At 46.9% G+C, this 27,286-nt stretch overlaps 1 protein-coding gene across 1 annotated transcript in view; it reads right to left on the minus strand.

The window, feature by feature from the left end:
* The window catches only part of BFSP2 (beaded filament structural protein 2), a gene marked incomplete at both ends in the record, with an annotated part of 50,924 nt that extends 24,519 nt beyond the window's left edge, over positions 1–26,405 (minus strand). The window contains 5 exon segments of the mRNA XM_084232573.1: positions 25,914–25,964; positions 25,967–26,142; positions 26,145–26,177; positions 26,180–26,249; positions 26,253–26,405. Coding sequence (XP_084088699.1) covers positions 25,914–25,964; positions 25,967–26,142; positions 26,145–26,177; positions 26,180–26,249; positions 26,253–26,405 — 483 coding nt within the window.
* Between the last annotated feature and the right edge of the window lie 881 nt (positions 26,406–27,286).

Raw genomic sequence — 27,286 nt, forward strand, 5'->3', positions numbered from 1 at the left:
TATCCTCTGCCACATAGGTGAGTTTTCAAAACTTCAGCGAATTTTCTGGCTATTTAAATGAAGTCTCATCAGTTTGACTTAATGGCTCTTAATATTTTCTGCTCATGGATGCCTTTGAAAAGCTGATGAAATCTCTACATCTGTGCTATTCCATAGAACTTTCTGTGATGATGGGACTGCTCCATACCTCCACTGCCCCATAGTCCAACATGGTAGCTACACGTGGTTACTTAATACTCAAAATGTGGCCAGGAGGACCAAATGTTTACTTTTGTTTAATTTAAATTTTAAAAGTAGCCAATGATGCAGTATTGACAGTGTAGCTCTAGAATTTCATCCACCCTCAAAACTTACATATGCACATACACATTGTGCTTGCAGTTCAGGATTTCACAGAGCCTTGAAGAGTGATTTTTTCAAATTTGGTTCCCAAACTCCCTCAGTGTCCCTTATAGGTGGGGGGTTAGGGGGTGGTTTTCTCAACCTGAGAAACTTCATATATATATATATATCTGTATCTCTCTCTCTCTCTCTCTCTCTCTCTCTCTCTCTGTGTGTGTGTGTGTGTGTGTGTGTGTGTATGGCTTTTCAGTTTGGAGGTATAAAATGACAGTTACTTTAAAGGAAGAATGCAAATTGCTGTTTTAAGCTATTATTGTTAGGGAAGGAAACATGTTTCCTGCCCCCCACTGACCTGCAGCACCTTGGACTAGCTGCTAGGGACTAGCCTCTTTGGCAGGATGGCTCCATCTTGCAAGGAAAGTGGTCTTTGCTTAGGACTACTGGACACTGTGGAAATGGTTTGGGGTGAGCCAGTTATGGCTTTAGAAACTCGTTTGTTTCCCTAATCTGCTTGTTAGATAAACCCAATTGCAGTAGCACTCTGGGCCGGAGCAGTCTTGCAATTGTCAGCACATTGGTAAGAACCCATGGAGAGCAACCTGTCCCCCACCTGGAACCGTCCCTTAGTGCTGTCTTTGGAACTCTCTTAGCAATGTTTTGTTTTTTTTTTAAAGATTTATTTATTTATACAAGAATGAGGTACAGGCCAGATGCATGGGAGGGTGAGAGGATTCACCAGAGACAGAACAGGGAATAGAACAGGCAGATCTACTGAAATACACTGCTGAGGGGAGCAGCGGGTGGGACAGGAGAGGTCTGCTGCGCCATGTGGGGCCCTCGCCGGCTGACTGGGATCGAACCGGTGCTACAGAGGCTGCAGACAGCTTTACAGTGAGGCGCTCAACTGCCTGTGCCACCAGGGAGGCCCTTAGCAAAGTTTTAAAATGACTAATATTAAGGGGTGTGTATGACGAGGGACACTGAGCTTGGATTCTTCACTCAGTAGAGCTGAGTTTTATGTTTGCTTCTGCTTTACAAACTTAGGACCTAGGAGGTGGACAGAAAGAGTAAAAGACGAAGCCAAACCTTGTGGTGGCGGGGGAAATAGGGATGCCATATATAGAGTTGTACAGTTCTGAGAGAGCAGAAAGATGGCTGAAAAGGCAGTCACCCAAGTCCTGCCTTTAAACACTGCTCACATTTCGATCTATATCCTTTCAGCATTTGCTTGGCTTTGCTGAGTGTGTGGATTTGTAACATTTCCCCAGTTGATTACAAACTCATTATAAATAAGGGCTCCTAGAGCAATTACTGAAGGAGTCAAGTAGAAATTGCAGACTGCTTGGAGGGAAGGGGCCGGCTGCTCAATGTCTTTCCTCTTCTGGTCTCACTGCAGCTTGACAGAAGTATTTTTGGGGATAATTTGGATGCTGCCAGCAGTTAGGGTAGTGTTGTCCAAATGTCTGTCCTAGGAGGCTGTGTGGTTTAGGCTCAGGGAAGCTGGAGCTCTTTCTGTGTTTGCTGTTGTTTAGTAACAACTAGGGGTTTATTTGAGCCTCAAGCAGAGGCTAATTATAGGCACAGACTTGCCAAAGTGCAGAGCTGGGCCTGCTTCTCCATTTCCCTCACGACTGGGATCCTAAATAACCCACAGTTTCCACCATCAGCTTTAGCAAGCCTGTCCTGTTCTGCAGGCACCTCCACCTGGCGGAAGTAATGTCCTCTCTGCTGCTGGTGCTTCCTCAAGCTGAAGGGTCAGTCAGCTGAACTGCTGAGGGTAGGACCTTGGCTTAGGTTTAGCAAAGGCTGAGGCCTGGGATGGTGGCCAAGGCCTAAAGGAAAACTTGGAGCCTGCAGTGGAACAGCGAACATTTTTGTCTCTACCTGGGAAGACTTCACAAAATAGCCCCGGATCAAGGAAAGGAAGAAGACAGGGGGGACAGTATTACTGACCCCTATTGATGTGCTCTGCTGATGTGCTGGAGCTGGCTGGGACCAGGTTGCCACAGCAGACTTAAATATTTCGGGAGTTTTATGAGTTGGTTAAACACAGTCAACGTGAAAATTTTAATTATGTGAAATTGTATTTAAAGTCTCATTAAAAATGAAGGTCGTAAAGACTCACTATTTCCTAATTGTTTTACTCTGTGTGACAGTCATCTCTGTGCTGAGCCATGTGCTTCCCCTGTCTCTGTGGGGTAGAAACCCCAATGCATGAGGCCACTGCCGTCTCTCCCAACTCTGCCTCCAGCAACAGCACGTTGGTGACTTCATGTTGGCCATGGGGAGAGTATTTTCACCAGGGCTGTTGGCAAACACTCTATACCAGGCTTTTCTCCATGGAGAGCCAGTTAAACAGATACCGGCCCACTGCCTGCACTAAATTCTCAGTCATGACTTCTTGCTCTGATATCTAATGCTGATATCCACACACCCATTTTACAGATGAGGCTGCTGAGGCTCAGAGAGCTTAAGTAAATTACCCAAAATCACACAGCTGGAAAAGTGGCAGAGCCAGAATGATAAACTGGATCAAATATGACTCCAAAAAGTGTGTATATTTTGCCATCAGTTTTGGAAAAGAAAAAAATAGGAGAGACTCTTGGAGGGCTGTTTTCTGCCTTTTCCCTGTAACATAGAGCAGATAGGACCCCTGGCTCCTCTTTGGGCTGCATCATGGAGATGCAGCGGACTTCCCTGCTGTGTGGGGGGATGCTCACCTGGGCCAACCTGCCCAGACCAGCTCCCACAGCAGACCCCAGATTTCCTGTCTCAGAGCCCCAAACCCTGGAGCTGCAGCAGGTCCGTGGGTCCAGGCTGAAGCCTGGAAGACCCATGCTGCTAAACACTTAGCTGTAGATTCTAGAACAGTATCTGTAGTATTTAAAATGGTGAGACATGTGCATTAGCTTCTGGTCCTCTTGGATTTATGGCTGAAGTGGATGCCAGCAAGCCACCTCTCTGGTGAGCTTATCTTTCCAGGGGAGAAGGCAATAAAAATACCAAATGGAGCAGTTGCTCTCCCACATGACCCTGCCCACCCTGGGACGCTCCCTGAGTGCCCTTTTCTCCTGTCTCTAAATAAACTTTTCTGTTGCTTTTGTTAAGAAAACAGAAAACAAAAGACCTCCTAAATGTAAAAACAAATAGTCATGGGGCCGATGCTGTGAATACAAGAGTGATTGCTCCTTATCCCAGAACCACTCCCGCCCTCTTTTTAAGTAGGAACAAAGTAGAAATGACTCAAACAGTTGTCCTAAGGGTAAATGTTGAGGTGGGGCAGCTGGCAGTTTGCCCAAGGGGTGCTAGGAAGATGGGGAGGGTCTCCTCTTTCCTTCTGTTCCAACTGGGTCAGAACTCTGATCATTCTCACACCCCGCGCCTCTCACCTGTACCCCAGTTCTTGTATGCATAAATAAATAAATATTAAAAAAAAAAGAACTCTGATCATTAAGTTTACAGGACTGAACACCAGGTCTCCAGTTAAGAGGAGACACTGTCATGGCAGCATCAGCATTCATTGCTGCATGAGATCAGGCAGTTTTGAGGGAATAGGACTCAAGCTTAGTACGTTTTGAGGAGAGAGGAACAAGAGTCACCTTCAAAACATTAAATGCAGTGGTGGAGAACTGTGGGGGTCAAGCCTGGGTTGGGGGAGGATGCGCTGTCACACCTGGGAATGTTCTGAGAGGGATGGGGTGGAAGGGGGAAGGGCGTGCTGACTACTGCTCAGTGTCAGCTCATCTTGCTGCTTGCAGCATTGTCCCCTGTGCCTCTGGTGGAGGCCTTCTTAGCATACTTCACATCAGTGCCTCTCAAAGGGTGGTCCCTGGACTGGCAGCATCAGTCCTGCCTGAAACTGGTGGCAAATGCAAATGCTCACACTGCCTCAGATGTCAGAATCTCAGGAGGAGGTTCCCAGCCATCTGTGTTTGAACAAGTTTTCTATGTGCACACTCGACTGTGAGACCCTCGCTTCACATAGACCTGCCTCCAGCCCCACTCAGGCTGCCTCCCTGGCTGCTCCTGGAATTCCACCTTGTGCTTGCCTTTGACAATGCTGCTATCTGGAACCACCTTACACTGCTAGTCATAGTAACCCTACCCCCTTTTAATGCTCATCTCAAACATGGCTTCCTATATGATGCTTTTTATTCACTCATATCTTTGCCTTCACTCTGTCATGGTTATTGTTTCCTCTGTGCCAGGTTCTGTGCTGACTGGAGGGGAATCAGCAGGGGAAGGCCAAGACCAGATCAAAGGAGTATCCTTGAGGGAAGGCCTTGGGAACAGTGGGGAGGAAATGGAGTGTGCTGGGAAGGCTTGAGCAGGGTGCAAGTGTCAACTGTGTGGGAAGAGGCTCCTGACTCCTTCCAGAAGGGAGGTTTGTGGGATGCAGGAGGCCAGGCCCAGCCCAGCCAGGAGGCGCTTGCAACGGCCTGGGGAGAAGATGGTGGCTGTGACGAGGGCTTGCGGGAATAGTGGGGAGAAGCAGACAGGTTTAAGACATGTTTGGGGAAAGAAACAATTTTTGGTGATGGAGTAGTCATGGGGAGAATGGGTGAAGAAATCAAGGCCAATGCTAGGTTTTTAGGGTCAACTGGATACATTTGAGGGACTCTGATGACTTCTTCCTCCCTTGAGTTCATTCCTCAGTCACACCCGGCCCCCGGGGCAACAGTGTCTTTCACCAATTAGTAAAAACACCTTGGAGACAGTGTTGTCTCATGCTTGAGTCAAGCTCCTCCACTCATCAGCTTGGGCCAGTTACTAAGTAATTCTGAGATTCCGTTTCTGCATTCTTTCAGTGAGGAGAATACAGTTCCCTGCCTCCTGGGGTAGTTGTGAGAATCAAAATGAACGCAGCATGAAAAGCACTGGGCCGCTGTGGGGGGCAGGCAGGCAGGTGGCCGTGGTTGTCACAGTATTTGTCTTCTGTGCACTCAACTGAACTGCCAACTGCAATGGGCACAAGCATTTGTCCAGTGACTGTGAACCTGCCAGGGATATGAGGTTTGCCACTGAGCCTGAGCACATAGGCAGTGGAATGAAGACTTCTACCTCTTGACTTGATATGCTTTTCTTTCAGTTTTTTTCTGCCAATAGTCATTTGAAAAGGCCTGCTCAACTGGTACTACCATGAGAGAGATTTGATCCTTCCTACTGCCTGCCTCACTGTGGAGCTAGCTATTAAAATATGTGGTGCTGGCGGCGGTGAGTATGGGGTTTGACCATCATTGTTTTTACAAAGGACAAGGACAAGTTGCATTTTTAAAAGGGTTATCATTTGGGCCCAAGGGTACAGTTAATGCTTTATGTGGAGCTAAGGATATTGGCATCCCAGCAGCTAGAGCTGCAGGTGTAGGGAGGAGGTGGGTTAGACTGGGCTCCTGGGAAATTAGACTCAGCTTGAGCAGAGGCACAGCACAGAGTCCCTGGAAACCTTACATTTATTTGACTTGCAAGTTTAGGTTGAATGCTCAGCATGACTTACTTCTAGCAAATGAATGAACAAGAAGCCATTATCTTTTTGCTATACCGCATAGATAATGCTCTTACCAAGATGGCGGAGAGCACCACACTACCAAGTCAAACCCATGTTCTCTGCACGCAACTGAACTGCCAGCTGCATTGGTCACAGAAGATGTCCTTTCTTCTTGACTTCCATGACACACATTCTCTGTACTTCCTCCTAGTTCTTCAATCACTAGTTCTGTTTCCTAATTAGGTTTTCTTTTCTTATCTGACTTCTAAATGCTAGTTTCTCAGGATTAGGTTTTGGGGGCTTGTTCTGTTCATCCTTAACGATCTGATCTATTCATATGGATTTAAACACCAAGCATATGTGCTAATGACTTCGACCTTTGTAACACCAGCTGAGAACTTTCCTCTCAACTCCAGACTTGCATACCACTCTCTCCCTGATACCGCCCCTACTTGGCTGATTCTCAGGCATTCAAACTTAACTTGTCCCAAAATGGAATTTTAGATTTTTTTGCCTTCAAATATCTCCTTTTCCTACCTTCCTTAATCTTTTCCATGTCTGTACAGAGCAACATCTACTCAAAGAACCACAGAGTCTTCACAGCTCTCTCTCCTCTGGTCTCACCTTTCCCAGAACCTCTCCACCCTCCCAGTGCTTGCTTAGGGCTCACCTAACACCCTGCTTCCAGCTTGGACACAGAAGGGCTTTCCCTGGATAGCAGGCACTAGAGCTGGGCACTGCATAGTTTAGCCACCACTATGTATAGTACGTAGAACTGGGGGCATATGGCAGATGGGGTTGTTTATCATGAGCAAGTCCTTCAAGGCCTAATTTTCTAAGAGGCCCTAGCAAAATCTGAGTGTGCATGCCAGGCACATCAGGATCTAATGTTTCAGGTAGGCTCTGGTTGGACAGCAGTGGATATCCCCACAGCAGCCTCACTGAGGAGAGCAAATTAACATAAATTTATAAGCAGAACACAATCAGATGTGTAGAAGATGCCTGAGAAGCAGAACTCAAAATTTAGAGTCAAACTTTCTTTATAAAAGCCAAACAGAAGCAACCAAACAAGCCTCAACATTTTAATGTACTTACTAGGTATTATTCATGGTAAGACTTTCACAGACATAGTCTCGTTTAGTCCTTACACCCAGAGTGAATGACCATACAGTACCGACGCTCATAGGTGATTCCATTATACAGATGAGGCCTAGAGAGATCTACAGAGTACAGGGAACTTGCCCACAGTGGCAAGTGGTCCAGCTGAATTAAATCATCTTTGTTTGATTCCACAGCCCAGGTTCTTTTAAAAAAAGCTTTTTGTTGGGCCTCCCCTGGTGGCGCAGCGGTTGAGCGCTGGGTTGCGAGGCTGCCCGCAGCCTCTGCAGCGCCAGTTCGATCCCTGGCCACTGGTGAGGGTCATAAAATTATGTATAGAGGTAGAGAATAATGAGTCCTCTTTTCCCCCACTTCAACATTTAAAGTCTCATGACTAAAATTCTCTACTCCCACCAACCTCTACTCCTACCTCTGAGACTATTATGTACATAGCATTTCATCATATAACAGTCTATGCTCTCTTCAGTACTCTTAGTATTTAAAAATTATCAAAAGAATACATACATCAGATTTAAAAAAATTAAACAATACTGGAAAGACAGGCTTGTAGGGCCTCCCCGGTGGCGCAGCGGTTGAGCGCTGGGTTGTGAAACTGCCGGCGACCTCTGCGGCGCCGGTTCGATCCCTGACTGCTCCCCGGCCACTGGAGGAGGGTCCCACATGGCGTGCAGACCTCTCCTGCCGCCCGCTGCGCCCCTTAGCAGTGTACTTCACTCCTTCTGCCTGCTCTGCTCCCCGCTCTGGCTCTGGTGAATTCTCTCACCCTCCCACGCTTCTGACTGTACCCAGTGCATGTATAAACAAAATAAACAAACAAATAAATAAATAAAACATGCCTCTAAAAAAAAAAAGAAAGACAGGCTTGTAAAGAAAGCTTGTCCCTGCCCCACCTTCCACTCCTGGAGACTTAATCCTCAGCAGTTTCAGTTGTTTTTTTTGTCCAAAACCTGCCCATTTTTTGGAGCTTCTATACAATCCAGCAATTCCACTCCTAGGAATCTACCTAAAGGACACAAAACATTACTTCAAAAGGACACCTGCACCCCTATGTTTATTGCAGCACTTTTTACAATAGGTAAGCTGTGGAAATAACCCAAATGCCCCAAAATACATGATTGGATCAAGAGAATATGATATGATATATATATATATATATATATATATAATGGAATATTACACAGCAACCAAAAAGATAAACTCATGCCATTAACAGCAACATGGATGGAGCTGGGTGGGATTATGCTCAATGAAATAAGTCAGAAGGAAAAAAAATAGTGGATGGCTTCACTTATAGGAGGAATCTAGAGGAAACAAATAAGGGATGGGGGAAGGAATTATAATAAATTAAAAATAAAAATCAACAGGCAACTATAAATCTGAGACATTCTGCAGGGGAGGAGGAGGGAGAAGGATTAAAACAGGGAAGGGAAGAGCACAGGGGGCTATGGCGATGGGACACAGGAGAATTGGTGGTGGGAATTTCACAGGGACTATACCTGAGAGGAGAAAGCATATATTGTACTAAAATGAAGAATGATGTAAAAAAACAAAACAAAACCAAAAAAAACCTGCCCATTTTTCTACAAGTTTCCTGATTATCAGCCACTGACATTGTTTATTGACTTTCTGGCCAACAAATGAAGATCTAGCTCACTTCCACTACAGTTCCCTTTTCTTTATTTATTGGCTATCCTGGCAACTTTAAACAATAAAGCTATATTTCTTGCTGTATCAATTATGGACAGCTTCTTTCTCATGCTGTCTTATAATCACAGATGTTTTATTAGCAAAGGTCAGAAGGGAAGGCAGAAGCCAGTTTAATTACTAAACAACTCTGATGCCTCTGAGAGATACAGTTCCTTTCTCCAAAGAATTATGATAGAGGTGCCCTGACTGTCAGAAGTTAGGGGCAGATTGCCAAATTATTATTTTAGTTCTCAATTGAGCACCCTCAGGCCTGCAGAATAATGTCAGCTATTATTTTTACTGTGGTACCCTTGCTGGGCATCCCACCAAACCCACATGCAACCATCCTGCCTTACTGTAGTGTCCAAATCGTGATTCTAGCATTAAGTAGCTCAGTTTCTTCTCTCGTAAAATGGAACAACTTTATCTTGAAAGTGCAGGTACACAGTAATGCCTCAACAGGTGTTTGCTAAATGAGTGAATAAGTGAGACACATTTAAAAAGCCAAAGGTGGGACTCCCTGGTGGCGCAAGGGGTTAAGACACAACCTATGAAGCTATCCACAGCCACTGCAGCACGAGTTTGCTCCCTGGCCAGGGAGCTACCCACATGGCGCAGCAGACCTCTCCTAACTCACCTGCTGCTCCCCTTAGTAGTTTATTTCAGTCAGTTTGCCTGATCTGTTCCCCACTCTATCTCTGGTGAATCCTCTCACCCCCTGTACCTCTGGCCTGTACCCCAGTTCTTACATGCATAAATAAATAAATCTTAAAAAAAAAAGCCAAAGGTGAAATAACGAGAGAATAATACACATGCATCAGATTGGCATACTTTTGAGAAGTGAAGTTATGAAGACAGTGGAGTCCTCCCACATTGTTTCTGGGGAAGTGTTTGTAGTAGTCATTTTGGGGAGCGATTTGAAAATGTCACCTGTAAATTAATTAGGCTTTTTGCGCCATTAGCCTCTGTGGCTATCACCTGCAGCCTTGATCGTGCTGATACAGAGGGTGCTTGGGAGCATGGGCGTGGGGCACGTGTGCCTGACTGTGGACACTTGGAGCATGGGTGCATGTGCATGTGTAAGTGTGCATACCTGAGCCTAAAGGCTGGGCTAAAAGCTGCGGCAGTGAGATGATGAGGGCGTTATTACAGAGGTGAGACCATGAAGTGATAAATGCGCAAAAGAGAACTCCAGAGAGTCCAGAGACAGCTGAAGATTTGTTGGGGGGCTGGGAGGCTTGGTTGCCTGCCAGCCTCCCAGCGCCCCCTGCATGGCTTCTGCCTGCTTTCTTGAATGCCTGCCTCCCTGCCTGTGTACCTGGTTCCCTGAGAGATCATTAAAGCCTGAAAAAAATCCACTGAGGGTGGAAAAACCTTTGTCTGCCTGGATGGATAGTGAATCTGCCTGTGCTAGCTGGCACTATATCACCTAAAAGCTCATGATGGGCAAGCACATTTGACTCTAGGTAATAACCTAGAGAGGCTTATAACCTTTTTCTGCCAAGAGCTAGATTGGAAATAGTTCAGGCTTTGGGGATCATGTAGTCTTTGTTGCAGCTACATACCCCTGCCCTTGTGGGATGGAAGCAGCTGTAGATGATTTGTACATGAATGGGCGTGGCTGTGTTCCAATAAATCTTTACTTACAGAAACAGAAGCTTGGCTAGATGAGGCCTCCCTATAGCTTCTCTGACCTAGAGAAACTTCCATGGGTGCATGGGAAGGGTTATGCCCTCTTCTGTTTGTGAAAGTGAAAACGAAGCAACCTCTATCCATCAAAAGAAAAGCTCATAAGTTATGGATATATACAGTGAAATCTCTATTAGTACATTGATGTGGGTAAATATAAAGAATAAAATGAGTGAAAAAAGCAAGTTGCAAGGAATAGTATGTGATAGTTAATTTTATATGTCACTAGCTGGACCATAGTGCCCAGATAGTATTTTGTTGAACATTATTCTGGATATTCTGTGAGGGTGTTCTTTGATGAGACAAACATGTAAATTGGTAGACTGAGTAAAGGGGACTGCCTGCCATAATATTGGTGGGCCTCGACCAAACAGATGAAGGGCTTAAGAGAGCAAAGACTGAAGTTCCCCAAGGAAGAAGGAATTCTGACAGCAGGTGGCCTTTGGACCTGAACTAGAACATCAGCTTTTCTGTAAGTCTCCAATCTGCTGTCGCCTTGAATTTGCATTTTTAACCTCCATTGTTGTGTGAGACAATTGCATAACATAAATCTTTCTCTACAGAAATATCCTGTTGGTTCTGTTTCTTTGGAGAACCCTGACTAATACACAGTGTAATACAACTGAATGTGAGGTTTAAACTACAAACTCATGCAAAACAGTTCTATGAATGGCTTACATACATCTATAAACAATATTGGTGGAGAGATAAATGCCAGATTTCAAGCCATGGTGGCCTCTGGCAAGGGGAATGGAATCAGGTTGGAGCACAAAGGGTTCTCAAGTGTCTCAAATCTTTGCTCTCATAGTTTAAAAAAGGTCTACAGCAAATAGCATTAAACAATTCTAGATGTTGGGTACCCTCCTTATATGTTAGAAACATTTCATAATTAAGAAGAAAGCGCCTCATGAATTGCATTATGAGGTCTTAAATGAAACCTTTGCTCTTAGAGATCATGAGAAATGAAGAACCAAGCAGGACACAGAGCAGACCCTTGGACTGTTACTGCCCAGCAGGGAGGACTCAGGGAGGGTTGGGAGCTCCCACTAGAGAGATGAGGCCTCACATCCCCAACTGCGGTTGGTCACTGGAGGAACGCGGCGCTCTAAAAGTCTCCCTATTTGTAGATTGGACGTGAGGACATTCAGGTTTGTAGGATGATTAAAAGAAGGCATTAAATTGCCTGTGGAGATACCGGAAGACTCTGTACTCTTACAGGAGCGACCAGAGTGGGGCCAGGAGGGGCGCCTTAGTCTGGGCCCACTTGAGAGGGTGAGGGATGGCAGTAGGGCATCCACTGAAGGAGACTTTCTCCCTGCAGTTGGCCAAGCTAGAGTGTCTCAGGAGAACCCAGAAAAGTGTCCCTAAGAGACTGGTTTAAATCCAGCCAGACCAAGACACTGTGAAGTCAACTTATAACAATAACTTGCCTGGCCCCTTTCCTGTCATTTCTTCCTGCTGACAGCAGCAGGGAATGGGATGGAAAGCTCTAGAGAGAGCTGAAGCTGACCGCCTCCCCGCCCAAGACGGCGGCCCTTCCTGGGGCCATTCCCCTTACTGAATTGAGACTGTGCTTTGTGACTTGAAGGGAACATGATAGTTTTTTGTTACCTACAAGTGATCAGAAAAATCACGTGACTGTCCATGTTTTCATTCAGGGGTAGGAGACTATTCACCTCCCACTGGGCAGGTTGAAAGGGACCCTGGAAGAGGCTCCTTTCAAACCAAAGCTGCTTTTAAACTCTACCTCAAGGGCCCTTCTGTTCAACAGACAGTGGACATCCTTCAGCCCCCAACACTGCGTTTGGCACACAGCAGCCAGTCAACAATGTATGGCTTTATTTACACAGCATCCCTCTTAGACGTCTAGGCCCCACAGTCCGAGAATTTAGACTCTTTAATATTTGAATTCCCATAGTGCCTGGTGCACAGTAGACCCACATTCTGTGCCTGATGAATGAACATAATAAAACCGAATTTTGTGCCAGCCCCAAAGCAGCCACCATGACAAATGTCATACTGTTGAGGCTGCTGGTGAGGAAGGAGGCAGGATCAAGACGTGGCAATAATACTAAGCTACTGGACTCACATGCGACACTAATTATACCCACAGACTGAGGAGCTGCAGCCTAATGTCTGACACTGACAAACCCTTTTTCCATTCATGTTATTCTCCTTAAATTTCAAAAGGGCCAGGGCCACGATGGCAGGTGTAAGTATTTTCTTCCTTTTACAGATAAGGAAGCTGAAGGTGGGAGAGATAAGGACCTGATGAAGTGTTTGATGAGCAGAAATTGAGGCACTGGACCCCTGACTCCAAATTTAAGGTCTGACTTAAAACACAAAGTCACAAAAAATTAAATTGAAAGAGAAATTTGGGGGGTGGGGGTGGAAGTGGGTGGTGTTCCTCCATCACAAACGGAAGCAGAAGAGAAAAAGAACAGATTTGCAGGCTAATACATGCTAGGACTCAGAGCAAAGTGAAATTTTATGGTTGATTTATAATCCTTAGGAAATTGGGAGCTGTTGTGGAAATTCTGACATAAATAGGGTGACTGCAGGGTGACACGAACTGTGTAGTTGGCCTCTGGGATCAGGGTGGCTTCTGCAGTGAAAGGATGATTATAAAATTCTAGAACTTGACACAAGTAACATTTTGCAGCTGGGTGACTAGGCCTCCAAGACAGTTCCCCAAGCAGGCAGGAGGTGGCACCACTGGCCAGAGGAACCAGGTCAGAGACCGCAGCCTGGGGCTTCCCCATGTTCGGGGGACTCCCCTGGCAGTCTGATTTGGCCTGAGACCACTCTTGGATTTCTGCCACAAAGTAGGATGCTTTGGAGACACTCAGGGCCCATCTCTGATGGTCCTTGTCCCTGATCTCTTCTCCCTGGGATTCTGCAGATTTGGCTGGCAGATCGTGGCAGGAGATGCTTGGATTACATTCTCATCACTCCAGCAGTTACTACTGAGTGCTTACCACGACCAGACGTTTCGCTAAGTGCTCTAAGTGAATTATTTGATTTAATTCCCATGACCATCCTGTGGAGTAATTATCATCTTTAATTTACAGATGATAACATCAAAATTCAGAGAGATTAAGAAATTTGTTTTAGGGTAAAGGCTGGGTCAATGGCAGTCAGAATTTGAATTCTGTTCTTCTGGCCTCATCTCTAGCTTCTACCATTAGTCACTGTGGTAGACTTACAATGACCCTATGAAATAGGGATCATTCTTCCTCAATTTAGAGAAGGACACTGGTTCTTAGGGGGCCTTGCTGCTGGTAAGGATGAAGGGGGGCCTGCAGTTTGCTCTGAGGTCACCAGCCTGCTCTTATGCATCATTCTGTTCGGCTGCTTTTATGGCTTAGAGGTGTAGGGTCAAGACAGACTCCAGGGAGGGGAGGGTGAGAGGGGCAGGAGTGTGGGCCCCACGAACACATCCTGCTCAGCATTCCTGGGCACAGTGGGCCCTGCCCCTAGAGACACGGAGCAGCCCGAGAAGCTGGCATGGAGGGCCTCCATGGCTGTGTGCCAGAGGGAGCTGCTCACATGCCACAGTCTCCACGTTCGTCCCCCCACCGCTGCAGCTGCTCAGGCTGAGGAAGCCCAGTTTAGGTGAGAAAGTCAAATTATGGTTAGTGGCTAGCAGTGGCTGGCTGCAGCACTCACACCCGCACGCACATACCCACAGCCTGTCAGCGCTAACCAGACAGGGCCACTCTGTGATCCCAGTGGAAAAAGACAGCCCAAAGCACACCATGCTGGGGTCTGAACAGAGGCAAGGACGCTTTGCAACCACAGAAACGCAACATCCTCTTCCAGCTAGCATGGGTGGCGCACGACTGCTGCTCATGGATGCCAGCTTCTTGCTTCATTCCTCACTCTCCAGGATAACAACTTTAGGAGACCCAGGCATCAAAATACGCCCAATTCTTGAGAGCATTAAAGACAGAGCAAGTCCTTGCTCTTTTCTCAAACCACCTGGCACAACCCCAAAACCTCCTAACAAGCCTCTCCAGGTTCCTCCCTACGTTGCCCAGTGCTCCCTTTGGAGCAAGCTAGCTTTGCCTACTGGTAAGTGCGTCCTCTGAGGTCTTTGCCTGGCTCAGACAGCAACACCCACTCCCAGACCATGACCCACGGGGTAGGCACAGGGGGCCCTTCTCACTGGCTGTGGCCTCTCACCTCCGATAATGGACTTCCTGCTGCCAGGTAGGCTGTGGAGCTAGCAGGTGGCAGGTCATCCCCCTGCAGTGGGCCAGACCCCAGAGCAAATGCCAGTGGGAACCGACGAAGTAGGCGCGTTTTTCTGAGCGGTTAAGAATCACTGAAAAAGAAAAATAGAAATCCCTCTGGGGGGGAGCGGGGGTGCCACGCCATTCCCTGGCAGCAAAGCCATTAAACTCTCAAGTCCCAGTACTGAGCTGCCTGACAAGCTGGAAGCCGGCCAGCCCTGCGTCCTAGTTCCGCAGCGAGTTCCAGTTAGAGCTGAGCTCCAGGAAGGATCAATCACTGTTTCTGACAGTTTCTTCCAAATTAAAAGAGGCAGGGAAGAGGAGGAGAGCGAGGCATATCCCACAGTTTAAAGTCTTCCCAGAGAACAGGCCTTGCTGACTGTGACTCTCTCATCAAACAGTGGGCATCAAAGTACCCCACAGACCCAGCTGCCTTGTGGGGTCCTGGGATCTGAGACTGGCTAACGATGACCTGATAAAATGTTTTTATAATGTATTGGGGATCAACGGCACTGAATTGGTCCTGCCTGAGACACAGACTCAATGGGAAACCAACTCTGCGGGCCTCAGTTCTTTATCTATAAAAAGGGTGTTATGGACTGAACGGTGTGTCCTCAAATTCATATGTTGAAGTCCCAACACCTAGGACCTCGGATGTGATAGGTCCTTTGGAGACCTTTGGAGACCTCTCTCCTTTGGAGAGAGAGCCTTTAAAAAGGTTTCCATGAAAATGAGGTCATGAGGGTGGGCCTAATCTAACCTGATTGGTGTCCTTATAAAATGAGCAAATTCGGACAAAGAACATAAAGAAAGAGGATGTGAAGACACAGGGAGGAGATGGTCGGCTGTAAGCTAAGGAGAGGGGCCTCAGAAGGAGCCACCTGGCTGACACCTTGACCTCGGACTCCCAGCCTTCAGGACTGTGAAAACATAATTTTCTGCTGATTAATTACCAGTCTGTGGAACTTACTATGGCAGCCCACCTGACTGACATAAGGCAGAATCCTGTCTTCCCCGGTGACACATTGTGGAGAAATCAAATAAGAGTAAACAAAGGTCTTTGGGAAAACGTGTCATGCAAACATGAGGGTTGTATCTGAGGCCAGCAGTTCCCAGTGAGTGTGCAGATGGCTTTATCTTTGTGAGTTTATCGAAGCACATGGTTTCGTTAGGGGATGCTTGCAGGGGGACCTGTGGGCACTAAGGAAGCCTGTGCCTGCTCCAGAGGTGGCTGTGGTCTGTGCAAACTGACCCCAGGAATTCAGGGGCCTGCTGGGCTGCCCATGGGACTTTGGGCTGGCCTTGGGGGTTGGGACTTTGCACTAGGCCCCCAGGGGCTGGCCTCCAGGCACCTGCAGGCAGGTGATCTGAAAGACCCCCAGGAATATGTCACTTTCTGAGCCCTGTCTGCTGCTGAGGGACAGGGCCAGCAGCACCCCCCCCCCCCAAAAGTGAACTCCCAAGATTACCCAGGAGCTTCACCTCCTTGTCTCAAACACTCCTCACAACAACCCATGACTGAGACATTGTCATCTTTAAAATGCAGATAAACCTCCGGAAGTTCTAGGAAGTCAAAGGACATTTCCGGTTTCCTTACCTCAATTATCAGGTAATCCTCCTTAGAGTTGACTGGGAGCAGGCCTGAGGAATGGGAGCTTACCTGGGCTGGAGGGTGGAGTGGGGATGAAGATAATGGATGTAGCACAATTAAAGGCTGGGAATGATGTCTGGAAGGATGGCTGGGGAGGGGTAGGGAGGAGCAGAGAGGGCAGGGTATTGGGGCGGGCAGGGCAGGTGTGGGCAGTTAGAGTCCTTAGCCTTCTGAATAACTTGGCCTGGAGTCTGCTAAAAGGAGTGGCTTTCTACCTTTATTTCTCTCTCCATAATGTGGTGTTTCCACTAAGACTTATTTAGATGGTTATTCATTGATCCTTGAAATAAATAAATAAAAGTTACAAACTGTTTCCCAGTAGCAGGTCAGTTTTGTGATGCAGTTTTCCTTACCCCGTACACTGCTTTCATCATTACTGATAACAGCTGAAGTAACTCATCATTTCTGCGGAATAATGCATTCACGGCCATCAGCTCTGCTACCTCACTAACAACCGGATAAATGTGCATTTTCACAACCCAAACTAGGTTTTATTTTCCTAAATTGAGTCCTGAACTTTGGTGAATCAGCATAAACCCTTTGGGGAAGGCTGGGGTACTTGTCTCTATGCCATAGGTGCTGTTCAGCCATTTTTTAAAAAAGATTTATTTATGTATACGAGAACTAGGGTGCAGACCAGAGGTATGGGTGGGGGGGTGAGAGGATTCACCAAAGACAGAGCAGGGAGCACAACAGACAGACTGAGTGAAACACACTGCTGAGGGGAACATCATGCAAGACAGGAGAGGTCTGCTGCACCATGTGGGCCGCTCCTGGCTGGTGGGGGATCGAACTCATGTTGCTGTGACTGGGACAGCTTGATAGCATTGAGACTTAACCCCTTGCACCAGCAGGAAGGCCCCTGGTCTGGGATTTTTAAAGAAGTGCTCTGTCCCCATCTTCAGGTTCCAATTTGAAACTGAAACCAAGGCTAAGTGGTTAAATTGCATTCAGACCTAAAGAATGCAAAATAAAATAAAATGAAAAAAAAAAAAAAGATCTTTCTCTTTGAGGTTTGTGCTTACAGATGCAGCAATAGCCGCAGTGATGAGTTGAGCTCCAAGGCTCATGGGGAACTGAGAACACAGAGAAGGAAGAGGTTCCCCAGAGGTGGGGCACCTTGGAAAAAAAAAAGAATCCTGGCTCCGGGCTCCTATTATAAACAGTCTTTTTGAATTGGTTTGGATGGAGGGACATTTAGTCCCAAGGTCATTTGCTTGGTTTACTTTTGATCTTTGGCTTTTCTTTCCTGAATTCTTCGTTCCCTTAGTCGCCAAAAGACTGGAGACATTAAAACTTCCAAATTGTAACTCAAGGGTATAAACAATTGGGATTACAACCCCGTGACAAATAGTCATAGCTCAAATTAGTCAGGGAAAAAAATCTGGTCCAGGGCCTCCCCAGTGGCACAGTGGGTTGAGCGCCACGCTGTGGGGATGTCTGCAGCCTCTGCAGTGCAGGTTCGATTCCCGGCTGGCCGGGTAGAGACCCACATGGTGCGCAGACCTCTCCTGCCTTGCCCGCCGCTCTCCTCAGCAGTGTCTTCGGTCTATCTGCCTGTTCTGCAACCCGCTCTGTCTCTGGTGAATTCTCTCACCCTCCCATGCCTCTGACTGTACCCCAGTTCTTGTGTAAATAAATAAATCTTTAAAAAAATTAAAAAAAAAAAAAGGAAAATTCTGGTCCTCTGTGGGCCCCTGTTCAGTCAGAAGCAATTCCAGAGCCAGACTATTGCCTCTCAAGAATGAGGAGCAGGACATAGACAGGGGAGGGAATTGTCACCTGGTACCCATAAGTTTCTGGTCCTCGCCCTGTCATCCATCCTTGCTCTGCTCCTGTTATCATTTCGCAGACAAAACCAGAAATTCAGTCGAGATGGGCTGAAACCAGGATGGAGGTAGAAGACAAGGCTTAAGCTGAGGCCTTGTTACCATAGTAAAAAGCACACCCACCAGTGCCATCACAAATCCGGTTACGACCAGACTTGGAAGAGGGACATGAATGCAGTTTTTTAAACCTCTGCCTATTTCTCTAAAATTCTGCTGACACAGACCCTCTCCCTCTCCTTAGAGCTCCCCCTGCTTTTCTCCAGTTTGGAGAGATGGTCTTTGAGACCGTAGTCCACCCTCTCCTCAGGCTGCTGGCTCCTGACTAAACCTGACCTCCTCCCACCCACTTTTATTTTTTTGAGAGGTTATTAGCTTTAATCACAGAGAATATTCCACAGTGGGGAAGAAAACATTCTGTAAAAAAATGAAATAGTCAACATTTCCCTAATGAGAAGGAATTTGCTCAAGATTCCATAGTGATTAAGTGGCAGGGTCAGAACTCAAATCTAGGTGTCCTGGCTCCAAAATCCCACCCATTCTTGACTCTTGAGTTTTGGCTTTCAAACAGTGAGGAGCCAGACACAGACTCTGGTAACACGATCTTGAACCTTTCTGGTTCTGTGTTCAGCCCTGGCTGCTGTTTGTGTGCCGTGGCATACTCAGTCCATGCCAGGGACCTGATATATTGAGGTGAGAGAGTCAAGGCAGTGCCGCTAAAAGCGTTTGCCACTTGGGGGTAAGGACTATAAAACTCCCAGCGGGTGTGACATCATCAGCCCCCACACTGAGAGCTGACCAAACTGTAGCATGGCTTCTTTTAACCCCCGACTCTGTCCCTAGGATGACTCCATCTTCCTTAAAATGCTGACCAGAGGGCCTGGTGGTGCAAGGGGTAAGATGCAACCTATGGATATACCTGCAGCCATGCGTTCGATTCCCTCCCAGGGAGCAACCCACATGGCGCAGCAGACATCTCCTGACTCGCCCGCTGCTCCCCTCAGCAGTGCATTTCAGTCAATCTGCCTGTTCTGTTCCCCACTCTGTCTCTGGTGAATCCTCTCACCACCTTCACCTCTGGCCTGTACCCCAGCTCTTGTATGCATAAATAAATAAATCTTTAAAAAAATTAAATACTATAAAAAAAAAATGCTCACCAGAGAAAGCTCAATGCTGCCCATAGAATTTACTGTTTGTTCCAGTCAAACCTCACAAAAAGATCCTGACCTTCCTTCTCTTAGGCAGTTACTTTAGGAAACGTAGTGTAACTCTTTTCTCTTCCCCTCAGAGATGAAAATATCTTATAACTCTGAATGCTTCCTCAAAGACCTGGGAACCATCTCTATGAAATACAAATATCTAGGGAGAGAGTCCCTGTCTCCCAGATCCCGTGGGAGGGTATGATGCTGACTTTGGTGGAGGCCTTGCTCCAATTTGCTCCTGTCATAAAGATCTGAAAAGTGTGTTTCTCCTCTGGAAATGTGCCAACTAGCAAACACAGATGGTGTAGTCAGATAGACTACCCCCTCTCCAACCTCCATCAGTACTTTCCCTGTAGCACACCCGGCATTAAGACAGGCCTTTGTTTCAGTGGAGTTGAGCTCAGTTCTCTACAGAAGTCTCTTTCCCCTACTGTAGCAAGTAGTATAGGTAAAATCTATTTTGCTGATTTTCACAAAAGCAAAATTTCTCTTTGGCAGCTGGGAAACCCGGCTCACACATGCTGCCCTGCAGACAGTCATGCGTCAGCCTGACTCTCAACCTTTGTCTATGCTGGATCCTGGTCTGAAGAACCATTTTCTGGCATGTTCTTTGGGTCCCAGACTTAGTCTCCATTTCCTGGTCCTTGCTCAAAACCAGTTAATACCCTGCTCCTCTAAACTCTTAGAGCATACGGGGGGCCGAACTACTCTTGGATACATAGATGTAAAAACAATTGTTTATGTTCAGTCTCATTATCTGTATCTATTTATACAATTCCTCAAATTTAGTTGGGTGATAATACCCCCAGCAATTTCCATACAGTGTTATCATTTAATATCAATGGACTGATCTTATGAAGCAGATAGTTTATCTTCATTTTCATTACCATGGTTTCAAACAAATATAAAAAGAGAACTGTATAATAGATCCCCATATACACATCACCCCGTTTTAATGATATGTAATCCAGGAATTCCACTCTTAGGTATCTACCTGAAAATGCAAAAAGTCTAATCTGAAGGGATGTATGCATTCCTGTGTTCATTGTGGATTACTTACAATAAACACGTTATAGGAAAAAACCCAAGTCCCCAATGACCTAGAGAGTATTTGGTTAAGCAAAGTAAGTCAGAAAAAGAATGAAAAACACTGGATGAAAAAAAAAGAAAAGAAAAATACTGGATGATTTCTCTCATATGTGGAATGTAATGAACCAATATAAAGACAAAACTAAACTAAAACAAACCCTAGAAATCTGATTACAGATGCTGCAACCAGAGGGGAGGGTGAGGAGTGGGAAGAAAAGGTGGGAGGGGCCCAGTGGACTCTCGTGGAGGATTAGGGGTGCTTTGCTGGTAGGCATTGGCTGGTAACTTACTTCTGCAGAGGTGTCAACCCACTTGCCTAAAACATACAATGTTGTAAACCAATGTCACCACAATAAAAAGCAATACAATTTAAAAAAATCTCTAGACATACTCATTATCTTGAGAAATCGAGATGTAGAGAGCTCAATGAAGAACTTGCCTCAAGGTCATGTACAGTCTGAATTTGACCTTGGCACGAGTCTGGCTCAAATTCCCTAGTCCCTGCAGCACACTTCCTGAGCTTTCATTGTCTGGAGTCCCCTACTTTCCTCCACTCCCCACCTCCCCTTCCTCAATGAGGACATCACTGTTTAAGGACTTAAGTGTGTGTGATCACAATTTTTGGGCAGGGTGATGGACTCAGATTCTCTCCTCTCTTCTTTTGCTTCCTTCCAGATATACTCTCTTGGCAAAACAAGAATCCCCAGGAAATCAAAAACCATCATTCTCAGAAAGCAGTTTTATGAGCGCCTATGTTACTTAACCAAGACCCTTGCTTCCAACTTCGTACCTCCAATCAAAATATTTTTTCCAATCTTCTACATCAATCTTTCTAAGAGGAATTCTCCTAGATATATATTCTTTGTGTAGTTACATGTTTAATGATAGTGTTCCTTGCAGAGTAACTCTTAACTGGCCTGCTCTGATGAAACAAACTGCATTTATTAAGTAGATTGAGTGGTTTGTCTCGGGTAAATGTATTCAGGCTTTGGCAGATTCTAGAATAGTGCTTGGTTTTCTCCCTTCTTTCAGGGGCACCGGGTTGGGAATCATGAACAGTGACCTGGCTGATTTTCTTTTCATTTAGTGGAGGTGGGATTAGTTCTTGTTTCTGTTTTCCAGAGCCTTCGAGGACCACAGTTTCTGTGGGGAGAGAAAACTGGCCTTGCTCTAGATTGCCCAGTTCCCAGCGGTTTCCCTAAATAGGCAGATCCCCAGAGTATTGGTTCTGTCCCTGCAAGCTACAGAAAGAGGGACTGTGAGCAGCAGGAAAAATATTCAAATCCGGTCCATTTTAAATTCTAATCCCTTTGCCTTTCAGTAATTTTGATTTCTCCTTTCCTCCAGCCGGCAGCCCTTGCTGTTAGAGGTGTGTAAACTGCTGTTTCCCCCATGGAGACGGTTAATTTTGGTGGAAGCTTAAACCTCCACGTTCCTCTTTCTTCCCCAGGCAGCATCTCCCTGGCCCTGGCCTCCCTTTGCCCCTGTTGCTTTGAGACTCGGCCTCTGTGGCTGCACCTCCTCTGGCCCCACGGTCTTTTTATCTGCAGCTGCCAGGCAGGGAGGCTGCCTAATTCCAAGCTTGCATTTGGCCTATTTGAGGATGAAAGGGCCCGATGTTGCTGCCAGAGCTTATTATCAGCATCACTCACTTGGCAAGAAAAGTCAGCAAAGCCTCAGAGGGAAGGACCACCTTCTGCCCGAGCCATGGGTAGGTGCCCCAGTCCCCCTTGGTCTCTGTGGCCACCCACTGGGAGTTTTCTGCTCTGTTTTTACAGCTTAGCAGAAGTGGCTGAGAGGTTCTCACACAACTAAGGAGTGAGAAGCGGGGAGAGAGGTTTGCAGCTGAAAAAAGGAACTTCATGTCTGTTAACCCCAAGCAGCACTATTATGTAATTTGTGGGTCCCAGTGTGAAATGAAACTGTGGAGCTCCTTGTTCAAAAAGTAAGGGGGAGACTTGCCTTTAGAGGTACTGACATAAAACTTTATCCTTTCTTCCATGGCTTTGCTCTTGACCTGTCTTGGTAATTTTTGTTATTTAATCTTGTTGGCTTTGGGCACAGGAATACTCAAGGAGCAAGGTAGACCATCAGGTACCAGGAGCCCCACCCCATGGTTTGGGGTGTTGTGTGGTCCATCAGCAACTAGGCTACCTTTCCCAGCAGTCCCTGGACTGATGTGCCATGTTTTGTCCAGGGAAGGGGAAGTCAAGTCAACTCTTTCCTTTTCTCACAGACTGGCCACCCTATCCCTTGGAGGACAGCCCACCCCAAGATTATCGAAACCTCAGTGCCATTCTGTCCTGGATCGAGGATAGGCAAGAGGCTCCTAACTCCACTCTGCCCTGCAGAAGTCCTCTATCCTTGCCCTGCTTTCCCCTCAATGCATCATGGTACTGCCTGCTCTGGGTAGGGTCAACTGGCACCCAACCCTCCCTATCCATGTGACCAGGCCCTGCTGGGGGAGAGGCCGGGAGGCACCTGGCTCCTGTGGGCGGAGCACTAACCACCCCTCCCATGGATCCAGGGCTCCATGTCCCTGATACATGGGCCATTGTCCCACTGGACCGCACTTAACAAAACCCAAATTCAAACATAAGTGTATTAAGAATTTCAAGATGGTGGCTGCAGAGTTTTAAACCCCCACCGTGGCTCCCGAGCAGGGGACCCTGTGGGACTGAGAGTCAAATGCCCATGAAATTGAGGCTGCTGTGACACCAGTTCTTCCAGGGCTCACGAGCATAATATGGATCCCCCATGTCCAAAAGATCATTCTAGTGGAGGGGTGGAGGAAACCAGAAATGAGAGCAGGTATCTGAAGTCACCCCATAGCCAATGTTGAGACTGGGAGGGGGGTATGGGGGATGTGGGTCGCTTTTGCAATAGCAGTAAAAGAAAAATCATGTGCGTTTTGAAAAATCATGAGATTTCTCAAATCACACGTATTTTGTCATATTTAATGCACGGAGATTAATACAGTCAGGCTGGTGGCCTCCCCAGTGGCGCAGTGGGTTGAGCGCCACTCTGTGGAGATGTCCGCAGCCTCTGCAGCACAGGTTCAGTTCCCCGCTGGCCAGGGAGGTGACCCTCATGGCGCAGCAGACCTCTCCTGCCTTGCTCGCTGCTCCCCTCAGCAGTGTCTTTGGTCCATCTGCCTGTTCTGCTCCCCGCTCTATCTCTGGTGAATTCTCTCACCTTCCCATGCCTCTGACCTGTATCCCAATTCTTGTATAAAGAAATAAATCTAAAAAAAAAAATACAGCCAGGCTGGTCTGTGATGTGGAAATAACTCCATTTTAGAGGTTGGTTTAACTGCATCTTCATATGCATATTTTGAAAAGAAGAAAAAGACAACTCTGTTCATACCTGGGACTCACTTATAGTCACTTAAGAGGAATGACCCCCTTTGGGATTCTGATCTTTGCAGCTGTGTGTGTGATGTGCTCAGCTCTAGTTTACCTGCTGGCAGGAACCATACAGCTGATTTATCTATGGATCTGCTGGAGAATCCACAGATTATTACTCCCATTTTTCAGATAAGGAAGCTGAAGCTCGATGAAGTTGGGTAAGGTGACTGAGTCTTTGCAGTGAGCTGGAGCCAGGCTAAGTCAGCCTCTGTTGTGCTTGCACTATGTTTTGTGATCAAACTTTTTGACCTAGAAATTGGCATGCCCAACTTCTCATGAAAAGTCTGTGTGGTACCTGAGTGCAAGAAATTGCTGGCAGATGATGACAGATTAGAGCCTCTAGGGATGTTCTGGTGGTTCACAGGACACACTATTTGGAGTCAGGACCTTGGAAAGAATCCTGGAGGGATGATTGTCTTTGTTTTCCCAGCTCTAAAGTCTATGGACTGCTGGAAGATGCAGCAATCCAACTGATGCCAGCAGAATAGCATCTAGTGGGTGGGAGGGGCTGAGACGATAGGTTGTGTGTCTTGTGTCCTGGGCTGTTAGCTGGTACTGACAATGAAGGGGAAGCATCTTCAGGTGAAGTTGGGGGGCGGGAGGCAGAGGGCAAATTGGAAGCTCTGTATCACCAGGCCCCCATCTGCTAATGAGAATGACCTCTTTTGGCTGGTTGGCACTGCAGGTCAAGGACCAAGGGTTCTGAGCTGGCAGTTACAGGCTACGTTAGATGTAGATTGAATTCAGAGGAATCCTGAGGCTAGCAATTGTGGGGTGGGGTGTGGTGGCCAGAAGAGAAGTCAGCCACCCACAGAGAGACCAGATGAGATGCGCAGTGCTGGCTGGCGTCCCAGTGTTAGAACCGCAGGCTGCAGGCCAGACATGATGGATGAGTTTGGCTCTTTACAGAAATCACCCTGGAGAGCAGCTCCTGACCAAGCAAGGGAGAGATGAAACCCATGTACTGCCCAGTTCAGTAAGACAGCCACTAACCACACCCAGCTATTTAAATATTTTATTTTAAATAAAAATAAAAATTTGAATTCTTCAATCTTAGCCATATTGCAGGTGGCTCAATAGCCAGATGTGGCTAGTGATGGCCTGACTAGACAATGCATCTATAGGACATTTGCATCATTGCAGCAAGCTCTCCTTCAATGTAAACTATTATGGTTATTTTTTATATTGCTGACATGTTGGAATAACATTGAAAATATATTGACTTAAATAAGATACACTGGGCACCTCTGTGGTGGTGCAAGGGTTGAAGTCTCAGTACTATCAAGCTATCGCCAGCCACTGCAGCATGAGTTCGATCCCTGACCAGCCAGGGAGCTGACCCACATGGTGCAGCAGATCTCTCCTGTCTCGACTGCTGCTCCCCTCAGCAGTGTATTTCAGTGGATATGCCTGTTCTGTCTCTGGTGAACCCTCTCACCACCCATTCCTCTGGCCTATACCCCAGTTCTTATATGCCTAAGTAAATAAAAATAAATCTTAAAAAAAAGGGTAAACTACTAATAATTTTACTTCCTTCTTTTGGTTTTTGCTTTTTTACTGTGGGTAACTGAAATGTGGAAATGACCTTATGTGGCTCATATTTCTACTGGACTGTGCTGCTGGGGATGGATACAGGGACATACCTCCATTTATTCATTGCTTCTTATGCAGCACCTTATGCAGCATGGTAATCAATTTGTGATGGCTATAAAAACCCTTTCTTAACACAAAGGCTCCAGAGGCAGTCTGGGGGAGTGGAACAAACACAAGCTTTTGAAAATTACAAATAAAGTCAGAAGAATTCAGATTTAAATCTCAGTTCCCTCCCTTTACTGAGTGATCTTGGGCAAATTAACATGGGTATGCCTTAGTTTTCTCATCTGTATTTATCTGAAAAAGTTCCATCAACGAATGGGCTGTCTCATAACATTGTTTTCAATGTTAGAGAGGAAAGTGCATGTGGAGCGATTAGCAAGGGCCTGGCGCCTATTAACCCTGTGAAGGCAGCTGGTGGTCATAGTTGTGATTGTTGTCATTAGGATTTTTAGCATGAAAGTGAAGAGGTTTTTGGCCTCACACCACTCCCTCCCCTGCCCTGCCTCAGCAGGATTACTTGCTGATGACCCCCCCACCACTCCTGGCCTGGCCTTCGCACAGCCTTCAGGACGTCTTAGGCACTCACCTGCTGGCAGCTGCTGGCCAGGAGGCTGAGGGCACCCCTTGCTCTCCAGGTGCATCCGCAGCTGAGCCTCCAGTTCTGAGGTGCATCCGCAGCTGAGCCTCCAGTTGGCTGACTTGCTCGAGGGCGTGCTCTCTGGCTATGTATTCCACCAGGCAAGCCCCAAGGTCTGCAACAGCAAGGAGGCCTTTCTCCAGACCTGGAATAGGAGCAGTGGCCAGGTCTGAGCTCCACGGCCATGCAGGAAGACACTGCTGATGCCCAGGCCTGGAGGGTCAAGCGGGTGCCCAGGCTACTTGTGCACCCACTCAGTGCCACCCCTACATAGACCCTGAGTGCTCAGACAAGGCTACACACGACATTGGTCCCAGAGGCTGAGGGGCTACCCAAGGAGGATGATGGCTGTGTTCCACTGTAGGATGCCCTGTGCCGCTGGAGGGACATGTTGGAAGTGGCCCTGGAGGGCATGTCCACCACCGCTCGCCTTGTGCTCATCACCCCTTCTGCCTCGGCTGTGCCTATGAGGTTTAGACTCCAGTGGGTTTTGGTTTCCAGCATTGGCATGGCTGGTCACAGGGAAACTTCCCTACCCCTGGGGTTACTTTGTCTGCTGTTTTCCATGAGCTTCCATCATTCACCAAACTGAAAGAGAAATGGACCCTGCCCAGGGCTGCATGCAGGGACTGGTGTATTCTCCACAGGATCATGTGCCTGACCTCCCAGATTTTTCTGCTGGCTTGATCAATGCAGACTATGGGTTTGTGTATTTCACTCCTGAAGAGAGGCAAGGCAGGCATCAAGCAACTCCATTTGACAGACAAGTAAATTGAGGGTCAGAGCTCAGATCACATATTTAGTAAGAGGCTGAGCCAGGATTCATCCAGGATAGATTTTAGGGCTTTCTTTATCTTTCTTCGTGCTGTGTGTATGAATGTGTGAATGTGCCTCGATGTCCACACAGGTAACAGGGATGGAAACAGATGTGAGGTGGACATGTTGGGGGGCTGCCTCAGGGACTAGAGAGAGACAGCCTGTTGCTCCTTCAGTCTGGAGCAGCTTCCCTTCCTTTCCCGGCTTTCTGCCCTTGAACACTCAGTTCCTTAGCCCTCGACCTTGGCCATGTTACTACATCTCTCTGCACCTTATTTCCCATGCACTGACCTGGCCTCTAACTCTTTGATGCCCTGGGCTAGGAACTTTGGGCAAATCCAGGTCTCATAAGTGGAACAAATATTATGCTCTAGCTTTATGCCTCTGTTATGCCTTTATAACCATTTGCCAGAAAACCAATAAAAACAGAGGTTTCCCAGTAAGGTCTTCAAGGGTGCTCCAGATTAGGATTCAATGATGCCCCCTGGGTTTTACCTCCTGCCTTC

The sequence above is a fragment of the Talpa europaea genome, assembly GCF_964194135.1.
Source record: "Talpa europaea genome assembly, chromosome: 4".
Lineage (NCBI taxonomy): Eukaryota > Metazoa > Chordata > Mammalia > Eulipotyphla > Talpidae > Talpa > Talpa europaea.